Consider the following 20932-nt stretch of genomic DNA (forward strand, 5'->3'; position numbering starts at 1 on the left):
GCTTTACCCCCTGTGGAAAATGCACCCTGCCTTTTCAAGAATCATAACGAGCGGATTATGCAAAGAGGGCTGACATATTGTCTATTTATTTTTTTCTGAAACCTCAAACAACATCTCTACAATGATTATTCTTTCGAAAGCATATTAAGTTTGACACATTGTTCATCAGGGAAGTCTAGTTTCTTTTTCAAGGATAACTGACTGATATGGTTTGGTGATCAATTTAACTAAAAGGACTTGTGTTTAAATACTATATACATACAATACAGAAGGCCAATATATATAGTCACACCTGTGAGTCTGTGACACTAGCTGCCTTTTTGATTAATGACTTCACTATGTAATCATGTAATTCTTTATCTGGATAATCCCTTTTGAGTCAGTATTGTTCTAAAGACATCTCTGTGCTCCTGCAGCTGATTCGTAAAGGCTGTAATTATTCAACGTATCTAAGCGTTCTCCTCTTTGTTTTTGGCAGTTGTTACTTGTTTATTTTACACAAGTTAATCAATTACACCCTTCGTTAGATCATTACGGTTGTGTTTAAAGTTTTCCAGGACAGGTGGAGTTAACTCATCTGTAGCAAAGCAGATCAAAACAAAGTCTCCAAACAAAACAGTTTGGTTATTTTTGATCGAATTGATCAGGACATGGCATTAACAGCACATAGGTCATTCCAGAATTGGAGGACATTTCATGTCCCCCATATAAAAAATCTAATAATCCATGCCCAAAAAGCTAAGACATGCACTTGTTATATACTTGTCTTGAGACAAGATGCATATAAAGTTGTAGAAAAATATTTCAAAATATTATTTAAAATATCAAATAGCTCTCGAACACCCCCTAAAATTGCCCTTTTCTCTTGTCCCAGCTTCTTGGTGACCAACTTGCATGTCAAATATAACATTTAAAATAGGGTTTTTATTTACTTTTTTGGTATTATTCTATTGATATATGTGTCTTGTAATGGTAAAATTAATTTGTTAAATCATAAACACATTTTAAATAACAGTAATTTTGCACAGAAGGTGTGTCCCTCAACATGCGCGCAACCCTGTTACCGAAACCTTTTTAGCTTGGCAGAGGAAGTGAAAAAACTGTTTGTCGCATGACACAGTGGAAAGGACATCAGCAAGTCATGTGCTACTACCATGGGTAGACCAAAACTAAGTCCTCTCTTTTATTTGTAATATATTTCCAATCTTGTCACTCTTGAAGGAGTGTGGCACTCATACAAACGCAACCCTGTTACTCAAATTATGAGACTAAAACAAATTAATTTCAAATGTATCTTTCTTTAGTTAAATATCTAAGTGTGTCCATTCCTTGACAATAGCATTACATTGTGCAGCTAGCATTAATTCCTGAGGTAAAAGCTAAAATTAGCATTGATTTTCAACCCTGTTACTTGCAACCCTGTTACTATAATTAGAGTAACAGGGTTAATTCTTCATTGGAAAATATACATTTGATGCCTTAGCTGGGCAAATCACTTTTTTTGATGGTTTATTATCTGTTTTTCCTAAATACATAACAAAAAATAATAAAATGAAAGGTTCATTTTTCAAAAATGTTGGTGTCTAAATTGTCCTCCAATTCTGGAATGACCCACATGACAATGTATTATAGTAATACATAATGCATAACTGCAGCTGTGACTCACTGTTAACAAAAAAAACACAATTGATATTAAAAGCTCTTTCTGCTACTGAAACTGACTAAATGCTAAAATAAATATATATTTATCGACAGTGGCGGACTGGCCAATAGACAATTTACTAGCGGTACCGAAGTGGGCCGGTCGAGATGCCCGGGCTGATTTTTAGTCCGAGTCCGCCCCTGTTTATCGACTTGTTTTGGAGCACGTATTCCACATCCATAATAAGCGCCCGGCTGTGAATAACGAGCGCACCCTTGATATGTCACTGGATGAATAATGTTTGATGGGAAACAATAATGATTTCTGTGGAAGTAGAGGAATAAGAGGCCCTTCCTTAAACTACTGAAAAGCAACCGTCCTTATAGTTTTTGACTTGACGGTGTCGTTACCCGAACTGCACTTCCGGCACGGAAGTTTACCGCTTGCAGACAATACTGAGACCCTTTTGTCTTTATGTTAAGCTCCTGTTTACCCTTAAGTTTCATCACATTATAGTTAAAGGGTAAAACAACTGATTGTGGCAACGCTCTGGTCTGGCTCAGACACAAAGAGAAACCCTATGAATGAAGCTGCAGTACCGTCAATGTCCCTTTCAAAGGTAGGTGTTCATCTTTCTGCCATCAAAACAACAATCTGTTTTCACTCGACAGCTGTCAGTGGAAGACTGCCTTAAGAAGAGTCTCTTGGAGTCCGTGGTAAACATTATCTGAGTTAATCTACTTTATATTTATACTTTACTATTTAGTCAACTTGCATTTATTTGATAACTTAAAGGTGGGGTAGGTAAGTTTGAGAAACCGGCTCGAGATACACTTTTTGTTATATTCCATGGAATGCTCTTAACATCCCGATAGCAATGAATATCTTAAGTGCTTTGACAAAAAATCCATAAAAAAATATCATCTGTGGAAGCCGTAGTACTGTAAAAAGCACGACCAATCATTTTAGCCGGCCCGGCTAAAATAACTGGATGGCCTACCTGCCTGTCAGCCTTCCATCTGTGCACAAACTTATCTCGTGCCCTCATTGGTCATGTGCTCGTTCGTGTGTGTTGGAGGAGGGGCTCTGTAAGGAAGTGGCAGATTTTTTCTGGCTGTGTATTTTCAAATTCTAGCGCACTCGAGCTGGTTTCTCCAAAATGACCTACCCCACCTTTAAGTTGAGAATGAGTTATGCATCATTCTATCACATTATCAATAATAACTATAGTATAAATTATACAATAAACGTGAGTACTTTCACTTTTGCTCCATTAAGTATTTTGATGTTACAGTAGTTATGTTTGCACTTTTACTCAAGTAACTTTTGAAATAAGTGTTTTTTTACTATATCAGAGCATTTATTCACTGTAGTAGTGCTATAATAGATCTGAGTACTTTGTCAACCCTGCTTGTAGCCTAGCTCTCAGTGAAATAAATATCAAATAACATATATTATATGTGTAATGTGTAAAACGCACAATGAAATAGGAAGTGTGCTAAAAGACTGATCAGCTATGATTAATGCATGCAAAAGGCAAGCATTTGTCTGTGTGCAAAACACAGACATCCAGCATAAAGTGTGATATATTTTCTGAATCAACAAATAACCATATGATCAATGTCTTGTATTGTTTCCGTGACAGTAAACATTATTTTTTATTTTACAAGGCACCTCAGTCAAATATATATGTGTATAATAAAGTATATAAAATAACTGAAGAAGGGAGATGAAATAGCAGGATGATAAACCACCAGGAAAACCGAAATGTGTATGGGAAGTGTCTGGTGATACATTTAGACTTTAACGGATGACTGTACTCAGGAGAAGGTTAAATATGGTGAAGGTGAGGTGTTTGATGTGAAGAAAATAAATGTGAAGGTATGTTTTTCCCAATAAGCTCCACAAAAGGAGGAGATGATTTTGATGTTGTAGTTTGGTTGCTCTCTCGAGACCATCTCAGTGTATTGACTCTCTTGTGTTCTATAATGTTCATACTTACATTTAGAGTAATTGCATGTGTGATAAATGACTTAAAATGTAGTGTTTGCATCAGTATTAATCTATTTTTATCAGTTTACTATCCAGAAAACATCTCTCTGCTAAGCTGATAGGTTATAGACATAACTGATTCATAATGTGTAATCAATGGGGAGCATTGTTTAAAAGCCAGTGTTGAAAAACTAACCTGATTATCCAGATTTCAATCTTTTTGGTCTGTTCTCGTCAGTTCTTCCCTATTTCTCTGGAGATCCTGGAGGAGATCTTCCTGAATCTTCCTCCTGGTGAGGTGGTTCGTGTCTGCCGGGTAGTGTGCCATCAGTGGAAAGAAGTGGTTGATAGTAAGTCCCTGTGGAAAGAGAGATGTAGAAGGGAAGGATATAACCTCAGTGATACTTCCAAAAATCCTGAAGACTGGAGGTTGTTTTACTTCTTGTGCAAGCAGAGAAGAAATCTTCTCAAGAATCCTAGAGGAGAAGGTAAGCAGTCACATAACATACTTTAAACAACAGTCAGTTGTCCAAATACAACATGATTTCTATCACAACTCTCCTTTTTTGTTTTGACAGAGGAACTCAGCGGCTGGCTGATTTTGAATAATGATTATAGATGTTTTCGATATGGTGGTAGATTTGGTGGTTTGGATGGATTTGGTGGTAATAGATGGGCAGTGCACGCGATCAGAGAGCCTCATCCAGATGAGACAGTCCAAAAAAACTTTGTGACCTCTTACAAGTGAGTATTTACAAGAAGAGATGCAGAAAACATATCGCACTCATGTTATATGCTACAATCCTATTATGTTATATTTAAAACATTTTGTATTCAGCATGGCGAAGAAGTCACAGCTGATTGATTTGGAGAAGGAAGGTTACAGCCCGTCGTTCATGGATCACTTCCAGCCAGATATCCGAATATCTGATTGGTGAGCAAAATACACAGAAACTTGGGAATGGAATAATTCCAGTTTATCACATAGTTATTGCCCTTCATTTATAACAACTATACCATTGAATGCACAAAGTTAAATGGTGAACTTGGTGCTTGTAGCAACTTTGATAAAAATGAATCAGACTGATGTCTATGTGTCGTACCAGGTATGCACCAAGATGCGACTGCGGCTGTATATATGAGATCCGTGCAGAGCTTTTGAATGAAAAAAAGAGGCCTATTCAGACATTTGCTCCGGAGATTGTTGAGTTTACGTATGGGAGTGACGAGCGATGGAATGAGGTATGAACAGAGCAAGACTCATTTCATATTATGATTATTTTTAGAAAATGCTCTGGGACAACTCTGGACTTATTGATATTTGTTTTACAGATGGCCCATGTATTCAAGAACTATGGACCAGGAGTGAGGTACGTCATTTTCACCCACGGAGGCAGGGACACACAGTTCTGGGCAGGATGGTATGGGATTCGCCTCACCGAAAGCTGCGTTGAGATATGTCCAGCAGCGGACAAATAGCTCCTGCTTTTGCTTGAAATTGCACCTCTTATTTGCCTTATATAATCTTCTGTTATGTAATGTGTCAAGGAATGTTTCTCTCACTGCTAAACTATGAATATGTGCAGTCTTTATGAAATGTTACGTTGTAACAGCCACAGTTTGAGAAAATGTACAAGTACAGTAGCAGAGCACATCCCCTCATTGTTAAGAGGATCTTAATCCTCACTAAAAGTGCCTCCGAAATATTTTTGACATTCCTCTCAAAATAAGCAGTTCAACTTCAATCAATACTTTGGTTATTTACCCTTTAGTGATGTTCCCTGACCACTGTCATAAAATGGGTTTGCACAGTATAATGTGGAGTGATAATATTATGTTTTAGGTGACATGAAGGCATCAGTTGAACAATAAAGTACAGTTACTTCAGGAATAAAATGCATCTTTTGAGCATGTCTTTGTGAATGTTAAAAGGTTCACCACTACTGTTCGGCATATCAGCCTTAATAGAAATGTTATTTGCACAGCCCAATGAGATGTTTCCAAAATGCACACCTGATTTTTTTCCTAGGGTTCGTTCGATTAAAATCCTTTTTCTTTTGTATTGATCAGTCCGTCTAGGTAGGCTATGTCTGCTCTGGCATTTTATAAACTTTTTTTATGTTTACAAGTTTTTAGCCATGGTTGTGTAGGCCTACTTATTTGTCTTTATTTTTATTGTATTACTAATATGTGCTTTACTTTTTTATTATTTCATATCATAATTGATACCTATAATATTTGTACCTGCTATTCAACTTTTGCTCTAACACTGTACATTTCCCCGCTGGAACTAATAAAGGATTTCTGATTCTGATTGTTTTTGTTCTTCTGCAGCTACATGGGTTGACCGGGTGAAATAAACTCTTCTTCAGTGATTACACATATCCTGGAAATGTATGATTCAAAGGGGTTCGTTTTTAATGTCATCCGGCGTACACCGAAATGTACGGGTGGGGCGGTGCAGAAAATAAGCAGCAGAAAAATACGCGTTATTTTATCTGCTAGCTCCGCCTACGTATCTTACGTCCAACTCAAGTGTCCTGATATAAATACCGACCGAGCTCAGCGTCGTCAGCTGTTAGCTTTCGGGAATAAGTAATACGATGACATTTGAAGATATCAAACCGAAAGTGCCCTTCACTTCCCAGGCATGCGTCGTCATAAGATAAGTGCTGTAGGAAACATTATAGCTGCTTAAGTCTTACTTGAAAGTCTCCTTACCTCGAGGCGTACTTCCGTGTTGTGAGTTATTAAGATATAAATAAATGTAGCCACGCAGTAGCTACGGTTTTATAACGCCTACGCAGACGTATTTTCGGTAAGAAGTCGATAGCTATATATGTGGCGTTATAACTCGTGAATACATTTGCATTAGCCTAGGCATGAAGAGCAAAGCTAAAGCTATGGGTGGATCTCAAAGCTCTTCTGTGGCCTCAAGTCATGAAGACTGTCTAAGGGTTCAAGCTGCAGGATCGTCAGCTTCATTTTCACTACAGAGGGTAAGCTGTGTATTTCCTACATTATCCCAGACACTGAGTTAATACGCAAGGAACTGCTGATAACAACAACCATGCTGTTATATGGAAGCCCATTTCCGCCTGTAGGCACGTTTTTAATTGTTATTTGTATCGAAACCATAACTATAGTATCTCAAAAATAAAGGCATGCAACATAATTAACCTTTTCAAAAATGATATCAAAATAAGGAGTATTTCAGAAAGATTTGCTTAATAGGTCTAGCTGAAACTCAATAAGAAACTGTCTCAAACTATGGCTTGGTGTCTTAAAAACAATAATGATATATTGAGTAAGTATCTCAAAAAATGAATAAGTATTTCGCAATAATAGAATTCTTTATCAAAAATAATTGCTTAGAGGCAGCACTATACAGGATCTGTTTTTTATCAGGAAGTGTTTATCTTATTTGTTCTTAACTGGCAGAAATGGACTAACATACATTAGTTCTTGCAATATGAATAATTTTCATTTAAATAAAAAAAATGATTTCAGACCATGCAGTCTATATGTTTCAGACATACACAGAGGGTTTGCACTATTTATTTTATTATAGTATTTATTTTATACTTGTCAGCCACTGAAATGACATGTCTCAGTCTGTAAAATCTGCCATCATGGACATGTTCTAACTGTCCCGTTGATTGGTCATAGGCTAAACTTAATTGAGTTGACATCTCTTTTGGTTTCTCTTTTGGCTAGACTGCTTCTATTTTGTAAAGGAGGTGCAGTAACAGCCCAAACTTTTATTTACAATCACAACTGAGCAACTCTTATTTGGTAAATTAGGTATTTTCTACATCTTTTACTTCAATAATGGTCTGTTTTAACTGCTTGTGCTGAGAAAAATGCTGATGTTTCTTAGTTTGAAATGATATGGTTATCTAAGCAGGGGGAGGGGGGATTTGGTCCAAAGTCAGTGTTTGAAAACAAACCTGATTATCCAGAGCTTGAGCTTATCTGTGTCCTGTCTGTTCTTTTCAGGAGTTTGATCTCCCTCTGTTGATCCTGGAGGAGATCTTCCTGAATCTGCCTCCTAATCAGGTGGTCCGGGCTTGTCGGTTAGTGTCCCATCAGTGGAAAGAAGTGGTTGATAGTGAGTCCCTGTGGAAAGAGAGATGTAGAAGAGAAGGATTTCACCTCCGTGATACTTACAAAAAACCCAAAGACTGGAAGTTGTTTTACTTCTTGTGCAAGCAGAGAAGAAATCTTCTGAAGAATCCAAGAGGGGAACGTAAGAAACCTCGTAACTAACTTCACTCAACATCTGATTGCCACTGTAATCGGTTACTGCTCAATAACAAATTAGCTCTACAAAATAATTGATCTCACAACCCTCCTTTGTTTAACAGATAAGATGAGGAACTGGAAGATACTGGAGAATGGTGGCGACCGTTGGAAAGTAGAGGGATTATTGGTGCCACACCAAAATGAGAAAGTCCAGAAAAACTTTGTTACTTCCTACGGGTGAGTACTCACCAACAGTTGTGGAGAAAACAAACAGTAAATATGACATGATATGATCATTTCTATTGTGTAGCAGCTGAAACCCTGTCTGTTTCTGCAGGATGTGCAGGAAGGAACAGCTGATTGACTTGGAGAAGGAAGGTTACAACGCATCGTTTATGGATCACTTCCAGCCTGACATCAAAATATCTGATTGGTGAGAAGAATACACATTTCATTCTGACACAACTCTAGAGTAATTCCTACATTTATGGCAAATTGAATCAGTGACCATCAGTTACTTTACTTTGTTAAAAACCATATTAGTAACAAAAACATTGAAGTGCTAAATATAAAGTGTTATTTTCGATATTACTTTAATACATTTAAACCAGTTTTATGAATGAAATCCAACTTAATGCACACCTGTCAAATTTCAGACTTGATGGATTACATTAGAACGTTGAATGATGTCCATACATCTACTGTAGATAACAATACAAAGCTCACATAACAGGCACATTAAATAAGACATAAGACTTTATACTGCCTTTTAAATGAAGGGGGCTATTGGAACAGCTCATGGTGCTGGAAGTTAAATAAACGTAGCTTAAAGGGGACCTATCATGCAAAATGTACCTCTTTTATACATGAATATGTGTCCCCGGTGTGTCAGGGAACTCACCAAGTGTCAGAAAATACAACCCTCTCTATTTTCCTCCATACCCAAATCTCTAAAAACGGGGCTGCAACGGAGCTGATACAGATTTGAATTTTTCTGACGTCAGAAAAGGGGTGCTCCGCCTATATGGGCAACTCTCCACCTATCAGGGGAATGGGGGGTTGGGCCACGGCCATTGCCGCTCGAAAGCACTGGAGACGCTGTCGTACATATGCCAGGCCTGTAAGTGGCGCTGTAGTCTGCCACAAAAGCAGCGAAGAAGACTTCTCACAGAATCAGCCCTTGCAAAAACAGGGCTGGAAAAGAGCAAATAGAGCGAAATGAGGCATGGCTAAAATGCATGATCTGTTTGGTATTTTGAAAAAAAAACTTCACAGACATGTTTTATATAGGTATGGCCCTACAATATATTATTCAAATATAGCATGATGGGTCCACTTTAAATTATCAAAACAGATTTGCGTCAAAAACAGAACTGTAATTTAACTGCAAAAAGAATAAGGCCTCTGCTCCTCCTGAGTGGGAAGCTAAATCTCTAGTCTGACTTTTAGGAATGTCTTTCTTCTCCTTTAAACAATGAACAATGCTGAAAAACTTGTGTTTGGACCTAATTGCTGACTACAGATCTATGTGCGCATGCTTTTGCATCTTTGTTATATTAGGTATGCACCGCGATGGGATTGTGGCAGTCAATATGAGATCTGTGTAGAGTTGCTGAATCACAGCAAGGGGCTCGTCCAGACTTTTGCTCCTGACACCATTACCTTTGAGCAGTGGAACGATCAGAATTGGAATCAGGTATGTGCAAAGCATGAAGCAATAATGAACACCGTGGCATTCAGAGGAGGTGCAAAGCTCAAGGACGATTATTGACTTACTGATTTGTGTTCTTTTCAGCTGACCCATGTATTCCAGAACTACGGACCAGGAGTGAGATACATCCGCTTCACCCACGGAGGCAGGGACACACAGTTCTGGGCAGGATGGTACGGGATTCGTGTCACCGACAGCAGCGTCGAGATCTGTCCAGCAGCGGACACGTAGCTCTTAGGGATTCCTCCAATGCCTGCATCCTGCCTTTGCCTATAATTGCACCTTCTTTTTGGAATCAAACTATGTTCCGTTTTCCTTTTATAACCACATTTTACCTTTTGAGTATAGGTCTACTAATATGGTATATGTATGTATGTGTTTTGCTTTGAAATGTAATTTTCACCCGCAATGCTGCCCCAAATGAAGAAATATGAAGTTAACATGGATATATTTGAAAATGCTATTCTAAATGAAAAATTTTGTTGGAAACAATAAAAAAAAAAAATCATCATTATTTTTTTCATGGTCTCTGGTTGATCATTTAAAAAAAAAAAATGTGGTTCATTGGAAATTACCCACTTTCCCCGAAGAGCCTCGTGCTCATATCGATGCTGGGAGGCAACATGTTTCAGTAGAAAGTCATTATGAAAACACAGTGCAGTCACATTGAAAACAGTCACACCTAGTTTCAGTTTCAACTGTAACCTTCTATAGGAAAATTGAAACTTTGAGTCTGAATTAAATTGTTTTCCATCTAGTGTTTTTGGATGCCAACTGGATATGTAATCTGTCAGGACAAGATGCTACATACTGTAACGAGGCAGCCTGCAGAAAGGATAGATTAGCGGCTTCTGATGTTTAAGTTTGCTTCTCAGTTGGTGTGATTAAACAAGTGAAGGGATATGAATGCATCAGTGGGAGCAGAATGACTGCTACATAACAAGAACATGTCTAAACGGTTAATCTCACAGCTCACAAGGGATATTTAAAATAAATTATGTAATAACCTGCCTTAACAGAATAACTAATATGATATGCACTACTCTGAACATGTTTAATGAAACCTTGTGGAAAATGTATAGAAGTTCATAACCTTTTATGATGTAAACATGAAGTCGGACAACACGTAATATTTGAAGTTAGGTTTATTCATAATACTGGTTTATTGTGATGCTTAACAAGCAGGATACAGTACAACTTTGATGTCAACTTGATTAAAAACCATAGGGTCAAAGCAACTTGTTCTCTCAACATTTCCCTGGTTGTTTGAATTCAGCGTGATCTCAGCGTATCTGCATCAGTAATGCACACATGTATTCAGTCAATAAGTTATGAGTTACTCTCACTATATTTACAAATCAAATTCAAGCCCATCATAAAGGCATGGTTATAGTAAAAGACAAATGCAAATAGAGCTAGTTCAGTCACTCGAAAATCTTCACAGGGTTTCAAACTATAGCAAGAGCGTTCACAATGTGTTACTATCTGACTTCAGCAGCAAGTATGATCAGTTTACAAAATGGTTCATCAGTTTGGGGTTATAGGCTGGATGCTCCGACAAAGTTCAGCCAATGTAACTTCAGATAAACGTTCAAGACACACATCACCTGGTTAACTCACGTCTGCCACACAAAAACAATGACTGGGAATTATTGTGCTCCAACTTCTTGCATGTTGCATCAAACTTAGAATTAAAACTCCAAACATTTTCCATTGCCATGTCAGCATTTGCAGAACTCCACCAAGACAAGTGTCAATTTATCAGGTTATGTTTTGGCAAACTAGAGCTATGACGGGAGCATAGCCTAGAAATGTCATATTGTCAAATATTGATTGGATACGCCTGGAGGCTATGTTGACATTGAGCTGAAATTATGTTGTAAAATAAATAAAAAAGTAAAAATACTGCAACATTTTAACCCTTTGAGAAATGCATAATTCTCAAAGAAATGTTTGAAAAAATAATAAGTTCATGTCAAAGCAGTTTAACAACATGCAGTCTTGTGTGCAAGTGCTGAACATATGGTATACATGATAGAGTTGAAGGAATTACTTGGAGAACAAAACAGAAGTAGAATATACGAGGATATAATTTGAGCGGCTCACTAACACACCCTCATCAGCTTGTTGTTTACAGGGCAGTTAATAAAAAACTATTAAAATACCTTTTACACTTTTGCAAAATGATCTCTTTACATAATGCGGTCAAAACGTTATTTGATAATGTCCCCTACAGTTTGTTGATACGTATTCACAACATGTAAGACCACTCCGATGGCATCTAATCATCACAAACAGCATCAAGTGTTACTCAATCTTAAAACCATTATCAACACATTGTATATGTATTTAGGTTAAGTCAGTCAGAAAGCAAATATCTCAGAATATCTTCACTCGTGTTGGAATGTGCAACAAACCTCTTCAGTACTGTTAACCTAGATTTGGAAACTGGTGTGGAGAAGGCTGCGAGGAAACTTAGAGCAGAACACATTTACGTCTTTTCTTAGGTTCAGGGGGCTCCAGGGCAGCCAGTATTGCCTCATCAAACACATTCTTTAATCCTTTCTGTGGAAAAAAATATTAATATTCAAAACAGGGCTGTGTTCCAAATACAAATTAATATCTTCAGGGAACTAATTGCAAAAGAAGGCCGAGTAGAAATGGAGCAGGGCGATCAAAATTCTCCTTTATTCAAATAACATTATACATGACTCCTTCATGATCAAGTTGTCTGAGTAAAGACACAAGCCCATGGTAAGTGTTTGCTGCAGTAGGAAAAAGGTAATTACTGTCAAAGACAGATTGTGGCATAAATACTTTGTAGGGCACAGCTGATGCTGCAGAGCTCAATACGGAGACAATAACAGAATGTAAAATGAAACAACAAAAACCAACGCAGAAACAAGAACTAAAGATTGGCACTCTGTATCAGGCAGCATGGATAATTGTGATTAGGCCAAGTTGAAAAGAAAGCACGCATGAACAAAAGGAAAATAGTTAATGGGCACAAAGTTTTAAAAGAGCGTTGTGGAATTTTAAGTGACAGACGTTTCTTTACAATGAGTAAGCAGCAGACGACCGAGAGGCAAAGCAAGATGCAAGAAGACATCAGAACAAACAGCATTTTCTCTTTCTTTGAGTTTCAGGGGGCTCTAAAGCGGCTAGGATAGCCTCATCAAATACGTTCTTCAGTCCCCGCTACAGAAAGAGGAAAAGAAGGGAGAAGACAGGCACACGACACACAGTTAGAAGGAGTTTGTAGACAAACGCTGTTAGCAAAGAACAGGAAACACATTTTCACCCTTGTTAGGAAACTGACGGTCAAGCACATGCTCCGCACAGGGGCGTTAGGCGTTGTTTAAGGGGACGTCTTACCTGTGTTAGGGCTGAGCACTCCACGTACTTCACTGCCTTAAGGTCACGAGCCAGCTTTTCTGCTGTCTCGGGGGTGATTGGCTTCTGTTTGTTCTTGGCTAGCTTCTCCACTGTGGAGGGGTCATCACGCAGATCGATCTGAGTGCCTACCAACAGGAACGGGGTCTTGGGACAGTGGTGAGTTATTTCGGGGACCCACTGGAGATTAAAAACACAAAGACAAAACACTTAGTCATCCAGAAGCAAATACACCCGTTTAAAAATCTTGCTTTATAAACATTAATCATGCAAAGGCTCAGTTCAGACAGAATACAATCGTTCTAAAAAATGTGTTTGTTGTGGAAAGAGGGAACGGGGCAAAGAGGAGAGGTGAATGTTTCACAGGAATGAACCTTTAGGCGCTTTCACACCAAGTACTTTGCCGTACTTAGTTCCCAGTACTTAGTTCATCAGAACTCTTTAGTGTACTTCGTATACTGCCACCCGAAGTCCCCGGCCGGAAGTCCCCGGAGTTAGGGACTGGCAGCTTCTACTGAAGCCTTCCGAGTAAATCGCTAGAACGCTGAAACCTCCTCATCACTCCACCGCTCCCATGTTTTTTTTTGTGTTGCCATAAGTTAGTCTCTCTCCGTTGGTGCGCTGGGCTAATGCTAATAATGCCAGCAAATACAATGGCGGCTTCACAAAACTTTTCCGAGTTTTACGGGGCGTGGTTTGCAATTCGCCCAGCCAATCGGAAATGGGAACCTTTTTCTCCCATGAAAGTACTTGCTCTCTAGCAGGGACTAAAAAGGGGGTGAAAAGGTTCTAGTTCCGGATTTTTTTGGTGTGAACGCAAAAGTTCAAAAACTATCGGAACTATACTGGGAAAAGTACTCCGGTGTGAAAGCGCCTTTTGTTTTCATGGTGCCACACTTGTTCATCAATTAGGACATACCTTATTTATATTTGTTAGCAGTTATTCATGTTTACGTATGCATGCAAGGACTTGAATTATTATTATTTTCATCATTATCAGAAATGATTTCTAAATGTTATAATAAATATAATAATAATAATAATATCTAATGACCATGACCTGAACGGCCTATAATTAATGACTTTCTATTGTCAAAGGGTAATTAATAAAACAGGATCCATAGTTAGCCGGATATTCCCTAAATTGCCTCAGGAAATATATAAACAGTATGCATGCTGAATCATATTCATATATATATTGTTTGTAAAACATTACCAGGCTAAATATATCTATGGTTATTATAATCAGACCAACTTAGTTATCTGGCTTTTTGAAATGCCCTTTACTTTACACTCATGTGCAATTCCCTGTAAACAATGCCTTGCAGTGTCTTATGATGCAGGCAGCACGTTGGAAAACAAACTGAACAGCACAATGTGCTGCATTTAGAGTCAACATCCGTAGTCATGTCGTCAACGTAAAACCAAGTGTGTCAGATGAACCATTACATACATACACTTTTCAAAACGTTTACTCCTAATGAGTGTGTGCTTGTTAACGTGGTCAGGGTTATTAAAGTAAAAAGAAAAAACATCTACCATGTCTAACTTTATTTCATTTAAAGATGTGTTGTTGAAGTTTTCACTCAAGTCATTATTCTTCAGTCAATCAAAAGACTATCACTCAATAACACAGAGAAGATTACTATAATACAGAGCATACTGTAAAGGAAGTTCAATTTCAAATATTTGGAAAGAGTAGGATGTTGGTTGATTTGCAGATGATCAACTCAACTGCTTTAAGAGATAACACTTGGTACTCACCTTTTCTTTAACATTCTCAAATGAGGAAGGGGAAACACTGGAGAAACAGACTAAGAAGACATCTGTCTGGGGGTAGCTTAGTGGTCGTAACCGGTCGTAATCCTCCTGACCTATAAAGAGACCAAACTGCAAATTAGCCCATTATGTGACATACCATCAACAGATATCAATTCAATGAAAAAGTATCTCACCTGCTGTATCAAATAAGCCAAGGGTGTATGGTTCACCCCCAATCATTACAGTTACTGCATAGTTGTCGAAAACCTGTGATAAAAGAATGAAAGGCATGTCATGGTCCGTTTAAGAATAATGTTTAATTCATAAAGCATGTATCTGGTTGTGGAAGACAGCAAACATACTTACTGTGGGTACATATTCAGAGGGGAATTTGTTGGTGGTGTATGAAATCAGTAGGCAGGTTTTTCCCACTGCTCCGTCTCCCACCACCACACATTTGATGGTCTGCATCTCTGTGCTTTCTGATTCTGCTTTTAGCTGCTGGAAGAGGCGATAACTCGTTAGGACATTGAACATGTTAGGCATGTGTTAACATTTTAGGCATGTGTCTACCGTTTTTTAACTGCTCTCGACAGCTTTGATGAAGCAAGGGGGTCTTAGAGGAAAGGTTGGGTCCTAGCATTAGCTGGTTCGGTGTCACACCCCATCACCAAAACTGTCTGGAGGCTAACGCTAGCTATTGACAATGTTATTGACTTGCTTAATCACTTTAAAACATTTATAACTTTAGTATTTGTAAATACGGCAATGTGTGTTATGGTTCAATTCCACAATATCACATTATTTACTTATATAAACGCGTAACTATAGTGAAAATGTCTTTGAGTATCGGTGAGCAAGCTAAGCTAACACAGTGCTAGCAATCACTAGACAATGCTAACACCTTAGCTAATGCTAGCGTGTAAACTAACGCTGGTTTATTTGCTTTATCGGAGTCCCATTTTACAAGACGAAGCATGAAAACAATATCCCAACTTGTATTTGTAATATAAACGCAGGCGGGGATGTTATAAAATGTTTGCTTTACCTACCGATGTCTCTCTCCGTATATGTGCTAGCTTACGTTAGCTTTCTGTTTCGCCGGGCGTTGGCACCAGTGATCAGGAACTGTGAGCCGCTGAGCTCCAGACTGCCACTGTGAAGCTACAGAAAAGAACACCGGAAGTTTCTTTCAAAGTAAAACATTAAGCATACGTTGCGAAATCTGAGACCACATTTTATACAAGACAGTTACCAAAGTAGATAAAATATATACATTTTTAGAGGTGGAAGAAGTACCAGATTGTAGGAAAGTCCTGCAATCAAAATGTTACTTAAAAGTCGTCAAAATACTCTAAGTACCAAAAGTATAAATAGGCCTACTCAATATGCAGATTAATTTATGAGATGATTATAATTCACATCATTAATCCAAATCTGAAAAGCAACTAAAAGTATTAAATACATATAGTAAAATAACATGATTTATCTCTGAATTGTAGTGGAGTAGTAGTAGGCCTACTTACTCAAGTAAAGTAGCTCAAAATGGTACAGTAGCTCAAAATTGTACAACTACAGTACTTGAATAAATGCAATTAGTTGTTACTTTACACCACTGGAAATATTGAATCTAATTTGATGTTTTCTTAATTGCAATCCAGTAAAATTACAATAATAGCATCTTCACGCTATACCTTTTACATTTACATTTATATTTAATTGAATATGCTATGCCTAGCACACTTAATAATATCCTACTTTAAAATGTTGAAAGCTGTAATCGGCACCTGTAGTCTACAGTAGTTGCATATCTTTCACTGTCAATATTCATATTTTACTTTATAGTTCCGTTTTATTTTGTACTTTATGTTTATTTTGTACTTTTTCATTTTCACATTATGTGTAATGCCTTGTTTCCATGCTGCTGTGAAGAAAAACTTTCCCGAAATATGATCAATAAAGTAAATCTCATCTTATTTTAACCATATGTTGATGCTGACCCTCATGTAGGCCTACTTTTACTTAAGTAGGATTTTGAATGCAGGATTTTTACTTGTGAATGAGTGTTTTTACATAGTGGTTTTGCTACTTTTACTTAAATGAAATATATGCGTGCTTATTCCAACACCTTCATCCATACTTCGCTCGTCTTCCATGTGTGCTTTTACTTTGAAAGCCTACCGTCTCTGGTTATGGTGGCTGCCTTGACACCAGTTCATGCAGAGAGGTTCCTGCAGCAGAAATGGTGACATCACCTCCTAAATTCCTTACACCTTGCATTCTCACCTGAATCTGAGCTCTACCTCTTCCCCACTACATCTGCAGAATGGATTAGAGAAATTAAGTGATATGAGTATCAACCTTTGTTTGTTGTATGTATGCCTTTTTATGTATGTGTTTAGCTGAGCTAGTCAATACAAACAGAAGTAAATAATACAAGACTAAATGCTCTTTTCTTGTATGTTTACTTAGTCCTGTGATGTGTTTTGAGGGCAAAGCTACTTATGTAGGATGTAACAGAGAAAACTAATACAATGAATAATGGCTAAGGAATTCCATCAAGCTACTTCATTTTTAGGGTTTGTCTTGTGAATACTGGCCCACTGTCACAGCTTTTTTGGTATTTTGAATAGAAATAAGCTATTATTACCTTTATGAGTAACACTCTTGTTTTTCCAACATGACAATTCAAAATGTCTGCTGTGAAAAAGACCTAAATGGTGATTCTATTGTTAGTTTTCTCTCATTATCATACACAATGGGGACAAAATATTACAAACAACTCAATCAATCTACAATCCAATAGAGCCAAGTACTTCGGGCCTCTCTGACACATAAACTGAACATTATATTCTTTCCTAAAAATAGGTTTTAATGATGACTTATTGCATTAGATTGTAGCCTACAGGGGTGGCTTAAAAAAATGTTAATATCTGGTTTTCTCTGAAAGCAAAGACCAGCATACCCACATTCTTGCAGCTACAACCGGCAGGGTAATGAAATCTGCTTGACAAGGACCACAAATCACCACTGCCTCTTTTATAGAATATGATATTTCACTGTTTCTGGGGAATTTTAATATAATTCAGCTTTGATTTGTAACTCTTCTGCTTGGTAGTGGAAGCTGTTGGAGGGTAATCAGCGATATGGGACACACTCCGGCCCGGATATGACCCAGAGTAGAATACAGTGTTTTCGGCAGATCTCTTCACTTCCGTCTCACAGCTTTTGGTTCCTTTTTTTAGCACATTTTCACTCAACCACTCCCTACAGTTTTTAATACTTTATAAATGACTATATTATACCCTTCCTTTCTTGGGGTTGTCTTGGGCTATAGAGTGTAACCGGAGGTCACAGTTTGCAAAGAGAGAGAACATCTTAGCTTTGGTATTCCATAACAACAAATAGAGTAGGACATAACCACCCTTGAACTGTATTGTTTGTCAATGTTTTGTCTTTTAAAAGCAGGACTTGCCAAGAGAGGGGCCTTCATTTATGCATGGTGGAATTTGTATTCTTCATGGCTTTCAGATCTTTGGAGTACACCTAAGTAAAACTTTGGAGTTTTCATATTGAACTTGTAGTTGTTGCCGTTTCTTTCTCGCAATCTTTATCCTCCAAACAGCGATGTGTGTTGATACCAAACAACACAGCATTACAATAAAGACTATCCAACGTAGAGTTGCTCACCAACTATTTAAAAAAAAACAAAAACATTTGGGATTAGAACAATTTACTTATATAGCATATACTTTCACATGTTTATTATTGGTAACTGGGTGATAATTTTGTTGCGATATTTCACTGAAGGACAATATGGAAATGAGAGTATATTGTCCTTGTGTAGACTCTTCTCACCTCATTTCATACCGTTCCAGTATGGTGGTGGGAGTGGTGGTTGTTATTGCTGTGGAAAAGAACACTTTGCATTTAAAGACAACAAATTAGATTTACTGACTGAACCCCCCTGTCTCCTTAAACTATGTTTATATACCATTATATGGGCTCAATATTCCCTGACCAAATATCATACACTGGTCTGTAATTTCACTTTACACGAGAACATGAAATGTAAATGTTTGAACATTTTAATGACGTTTAAAGCAAACTGTAACAAAAAGTGGAAAATTGTCTTTGACTTCACACATTAAAAAAATACAAGACAATCATTTTTTTATTTCAAGGCAAATACAATCATTTTATCAGAAAGATTTAGGAGGTTTGTCTACAAGTTAGAGTCAGTTTTATAAGCTTTTGTCTTTCAAGGTATGTAAATAAAAGTATTTGATGATAATGAAGTACCTGAGCAAACCCAGTTGTAGTAAAAGTTACCTGGTTGGGAGACGTGGATCCGGACACCAGTGTAGGGGTTTATTCCAGGTCTGGCGACCACACACCAGTAGGTACCTTCATCACTTTCTCTGAGAGAAGACATAGTCACAGTGAAGACTCCTGCTATCTTATCATCAGCAATATAGAGATTCTGTCACTGCTTCCCCCCAGGAGTGTGTTCACCACTATTTCACACCACTTATATATTGGTCCTCTGCACCAGTACTTTGGATATTCTCTGTACTCATGGCCGTACTGACAAGGGACTGTCAGTGACCCTCCGGATGCTCCTGTTACCACCTCTGGAGCCGACAACTGGACTGAGTCCACTGAATGCATGGCTCTCAGCCAGAAGAGACAGAGAATTGGAGCTGAAAAAACAAAAACATAAAACAAACAAGTTAATTGTTCTTATCAAGTTTCTATGCTATTAGATGTATTTTGAAAAATTGATGTTACTTACCATTAAAGAAGCCAAGAGATATCCCTGAGGTCTTTATGGTGCGGATGAAAATCATAATGTGAAGCAGAAGCAAAGTGTGCAACATGTGGAGGCCTCCTCTTATTACTCTCATGTAAGGTTGTGCAATAAGGATGTTCGTGGGGTTTAGGCAATGTCTGCGTTGGCCAGTGTTTGTATGGTTGTTATTATTGTGTATTTTCTTGAGTTTTTTACCCAACTGTGTGGGAAACAGCAGGGTGGGTTGTACGGCCAGTTTATTTAATTAAACAGCAGGTGGCACTAAAGACAAGACTGTCGTTTTATAATCATTCATCTGTCTATCTTTCTATCTATCTATTGGTATAATTTGCAAAAATTATTTTTTGCCCCATTACTTTACATCTTTGGCATTTGTCTGAGTATCTCCTAAGGCTTTCATTCTTTTAATTGGTTTATTTGCCATTTTGCGCCACTGTATATGTTATGTGCATATTACATTAAAATCGTTTGACTTATTTGGCTGTAGTTTTCTTTCTGTAGGGCACCTCAGACCTGCGGACACAAGTTTTCTTTATGTTCAAATTGTTCCAGTTTATTGTGTTTTTTTTATTTCAGTGACAGCTAACACATTACTCTGTTATAGTATTTATAAGAATAACCAACAACGATGTTACAATAGTTGCAGTCCAGATTGAATTGGCCTTTCCAAAGAAATTGTCATATTCATGTAACTGTAGCAATGTTTCTAGGGAAAATATTTATACAACAAACACCGCAAGATGAGACGTGAGGTCATTTCGAACTATAAGCTGATTGTGTCAGAGAGGTTTGAGATTGCAAAAGAGTTCCTATTTATTTAGACTGACACGTCTTTTACAAAAAGAATCACAGAACTTTATGCACCAAAACATTACTTTTTACCATCTATGAACCTCACAATATTTGTACCAATTTAAATGTTTAAGAAAGGACATAGATTATTACATTCTCAGAGTTTAAGAGGAAGCTGGAGTATTCATAATTTGCCCTTCAAGGTCAACCCACAATGGAAAAAGCAGAACTATGCTGCTGACACAAGCAGCATGAAGGTTACAAAACACCCGCAGGGACACATCTGATTAGAAAAACACAACTGGGTTTCATTTGACTTATTAAACCTATGCATAGAATAGTGTTATAGGATAACTGAACAAGTTGTGTTCACATTTAAGCTGTTTATAAGTGACAGTGTTAGCTTTAGTTTCGTTTTAACTGAGCAGATGTATAATCTAAATGAATTGTGATGTGATAGATTTCTATTTGATTTGCACCGTGAGAAAAAAAAGTACTTAGATGATGAAATGACCTTGTTAAGAACTAACATTTGACTCTTTTCGCTATTAAGTAAGAAAGTAATTTTGTAAATTGTTCATCC

General features: G+C 37.6%; 4 protein-coding genes across 10 annotated transcripts; 2 read left to right on the forward strand and 2 right to left on the reverse strand.

Moving 5' to 3' along the window:
* The first annotated feature begins 1998 nt into the window (after positions 1-1998).
* Positions 1999-5819, forward strand: LOC117483498 (F-box only protein 6-like). Its single transcript, XM_034131860.1, has 6 exons — positions 1999-2261; positions 3873-4122; positions 4213-4378; positions 4473-4568; positions 4741-4876; positions 4967-5819. Exons 1-6 carry the CDS (start codon positions 2223-2225, stop codon positions 5111-5113), a joined length of 834 nt encoding a protein of 277 aa, XP_033987751.1. The 5' UTR covers positions 1999-2222; the 3' UTR covers positions 5114-5819.
* A 342-nt stretch (positions 5820-6161) lies between these two features.
* Positions 6162-10104, forward strand: LOC117483421 (F-box only protein 6-like). Its single transcript, XM_034131751.1, has 6 exons — positions 6162-6633; positions 7634-7883; positions 8002-8116; positions 8217-8312; positions 9440-9575; positions 9675-10104. Exons 1-6 carry the CDS (start codon positions 6517-6519, stop codon positions 9819-9821), a joined length of 861 nt encoding a protein of 286 aa, XP_033987642.1. The 5' UTR covers positions 6162-6516; the 3' UTR covers positions 9822-10104.
* Positions 10105-10717: 613 nt separating this feature from the next.
* On the reverse strand, positions 10718-15927 carry LOC117483422 (cell division control protein 42 homolog). Of its 7 annotated transcripts, none has more exons than XM_034131752.1 (6): positions 15797-15927; positions 15111-15245; positions 14939-15011; positions 14748-14857; positions 12966-13163; positions 10718-12155 (listed from the first exon to the last, which is right to left on the reverse strand). In XM_034131752.1, the coding sequence occupies exons 2-6, from the start codon at positions 15213-15215 to the stop codon at positions 12066-12068; spliced, it is 576 nt and encodes a 191-aa protein (XP_033987643.1). In that variant the 5' UTR covers positions 15216-15245; positions 15797-15927; the 3' UTR covers positions 10718-12065. The 7 variants fall into 7 exon arrangements, with proteins under 7 accessions (XP_033987643.1, XP_033987645.1, XP_033987644.1 ...); XM_034131754.1 differs by having other exon boundaries at positions 15793-15902; XM_034131753.1 differs by having other exon boundaries at positions 15111-15242; positions 15797-15894.
* A 2399-nt stretch (positions 15928-18326) lies between these two features.
* LOC117483413 (CMRF35-like molecule 3) lies at positions 18327-19594 on the reverse strand. Its single transcript, XM_034131743.1, is given in 5 exon segments — positions 18327-18437; positions 18603-18651; positions 19077-19251; positions 19254-19447; positions 19540-19594. Coding segments are annotated over 5 exon segments (480 nt in total). The 3' UTR covers positions 18327-18430.
* Positions 19595-20932: the final 1338 nt, after the last annotated feature.

The sequence above is a fragment of the Trematomus bernacchii genome, unplaced genomic scaffold, assembly GCF_902827165.1.
Source record: "Trematomus bernacchii unplaced genomic scaffold, fTreBer1.1, whole genome shotgun sequence".
Lineage (NCBI taxonomy): Eukaryota > Metazoa > Chordata > Actinopteri > Perciformes > Nototheniidae > Trematomus > Trematomus bernacchii.

Excerpts from the sequence above, each read along its gene's own strand:
- LOC117483498 (XM_034131860.1), top strand. The coding sequence starts at position 2,223 with ATGAATGAAGCTGCAGTACCGTCAATGTCCCTTTCAAAG. Across the intron at positions 2,262-3,872 it reads CGTCAATGTCCCTTTCAAAG|TTCTTCCCTATTTCTCTGGA; the intron begins GTAGGTGTTCAT and ends TGTTCTCGTCAG. Across the intron at positions 4,123-4,212 it reads CAAGAATCCTAGAGGAGAAG|AGGAACTCAGCGGCTGGCTG; the intron begins GTAAGCAGTCAC and ends TTGTTTTGACAG.
- LOC117483421 (XM_034131751.1), top strand. The coding sequence starts at position 6,517 with ATGAAGAGCAAAGCTAAAGCTATGGGTGGATCTCAAAGCTCTTCTGTG. Across the intron at positions 8,313-9,439 it reads GACATCAAAATATCTGATTG|GTATGCACCGCGATGGGATT; the intron begins GTGAGAAGAATA and ends TTGTTATATTAG. Across the intron at positions 9,576-9,674 it reads ACGATCAGAATTGGAATCAG|CTGACCCATGTATTCCAGAA; the intron begins GTATGTGCAAAG and ends TGTTCTTTTCAG.
- LOC117483422 (XM_034131752.1), bottom strand. The coding sequence starts at position 15,215 with ATGCAGACCATCAAATGTGTGGTGGTGGGAGACGGAGCAGTGGGAAAA. Across the intron at positions 15,012-15,110 it reads CCTCTGAATATGTACCCACA|GTTTTCGACAACTATGCAGT; the intron begins GTAAGTATGTTT and ends CTTTTATCACAG. Across the intron at positions 12,156-12,965 it reads AGTGCTCAGCCCTAACACAG|AAAGGATTAAAGAATGTGTT; the intron begins GTAAGACGTCCC and ends TTTTTTCCACAG.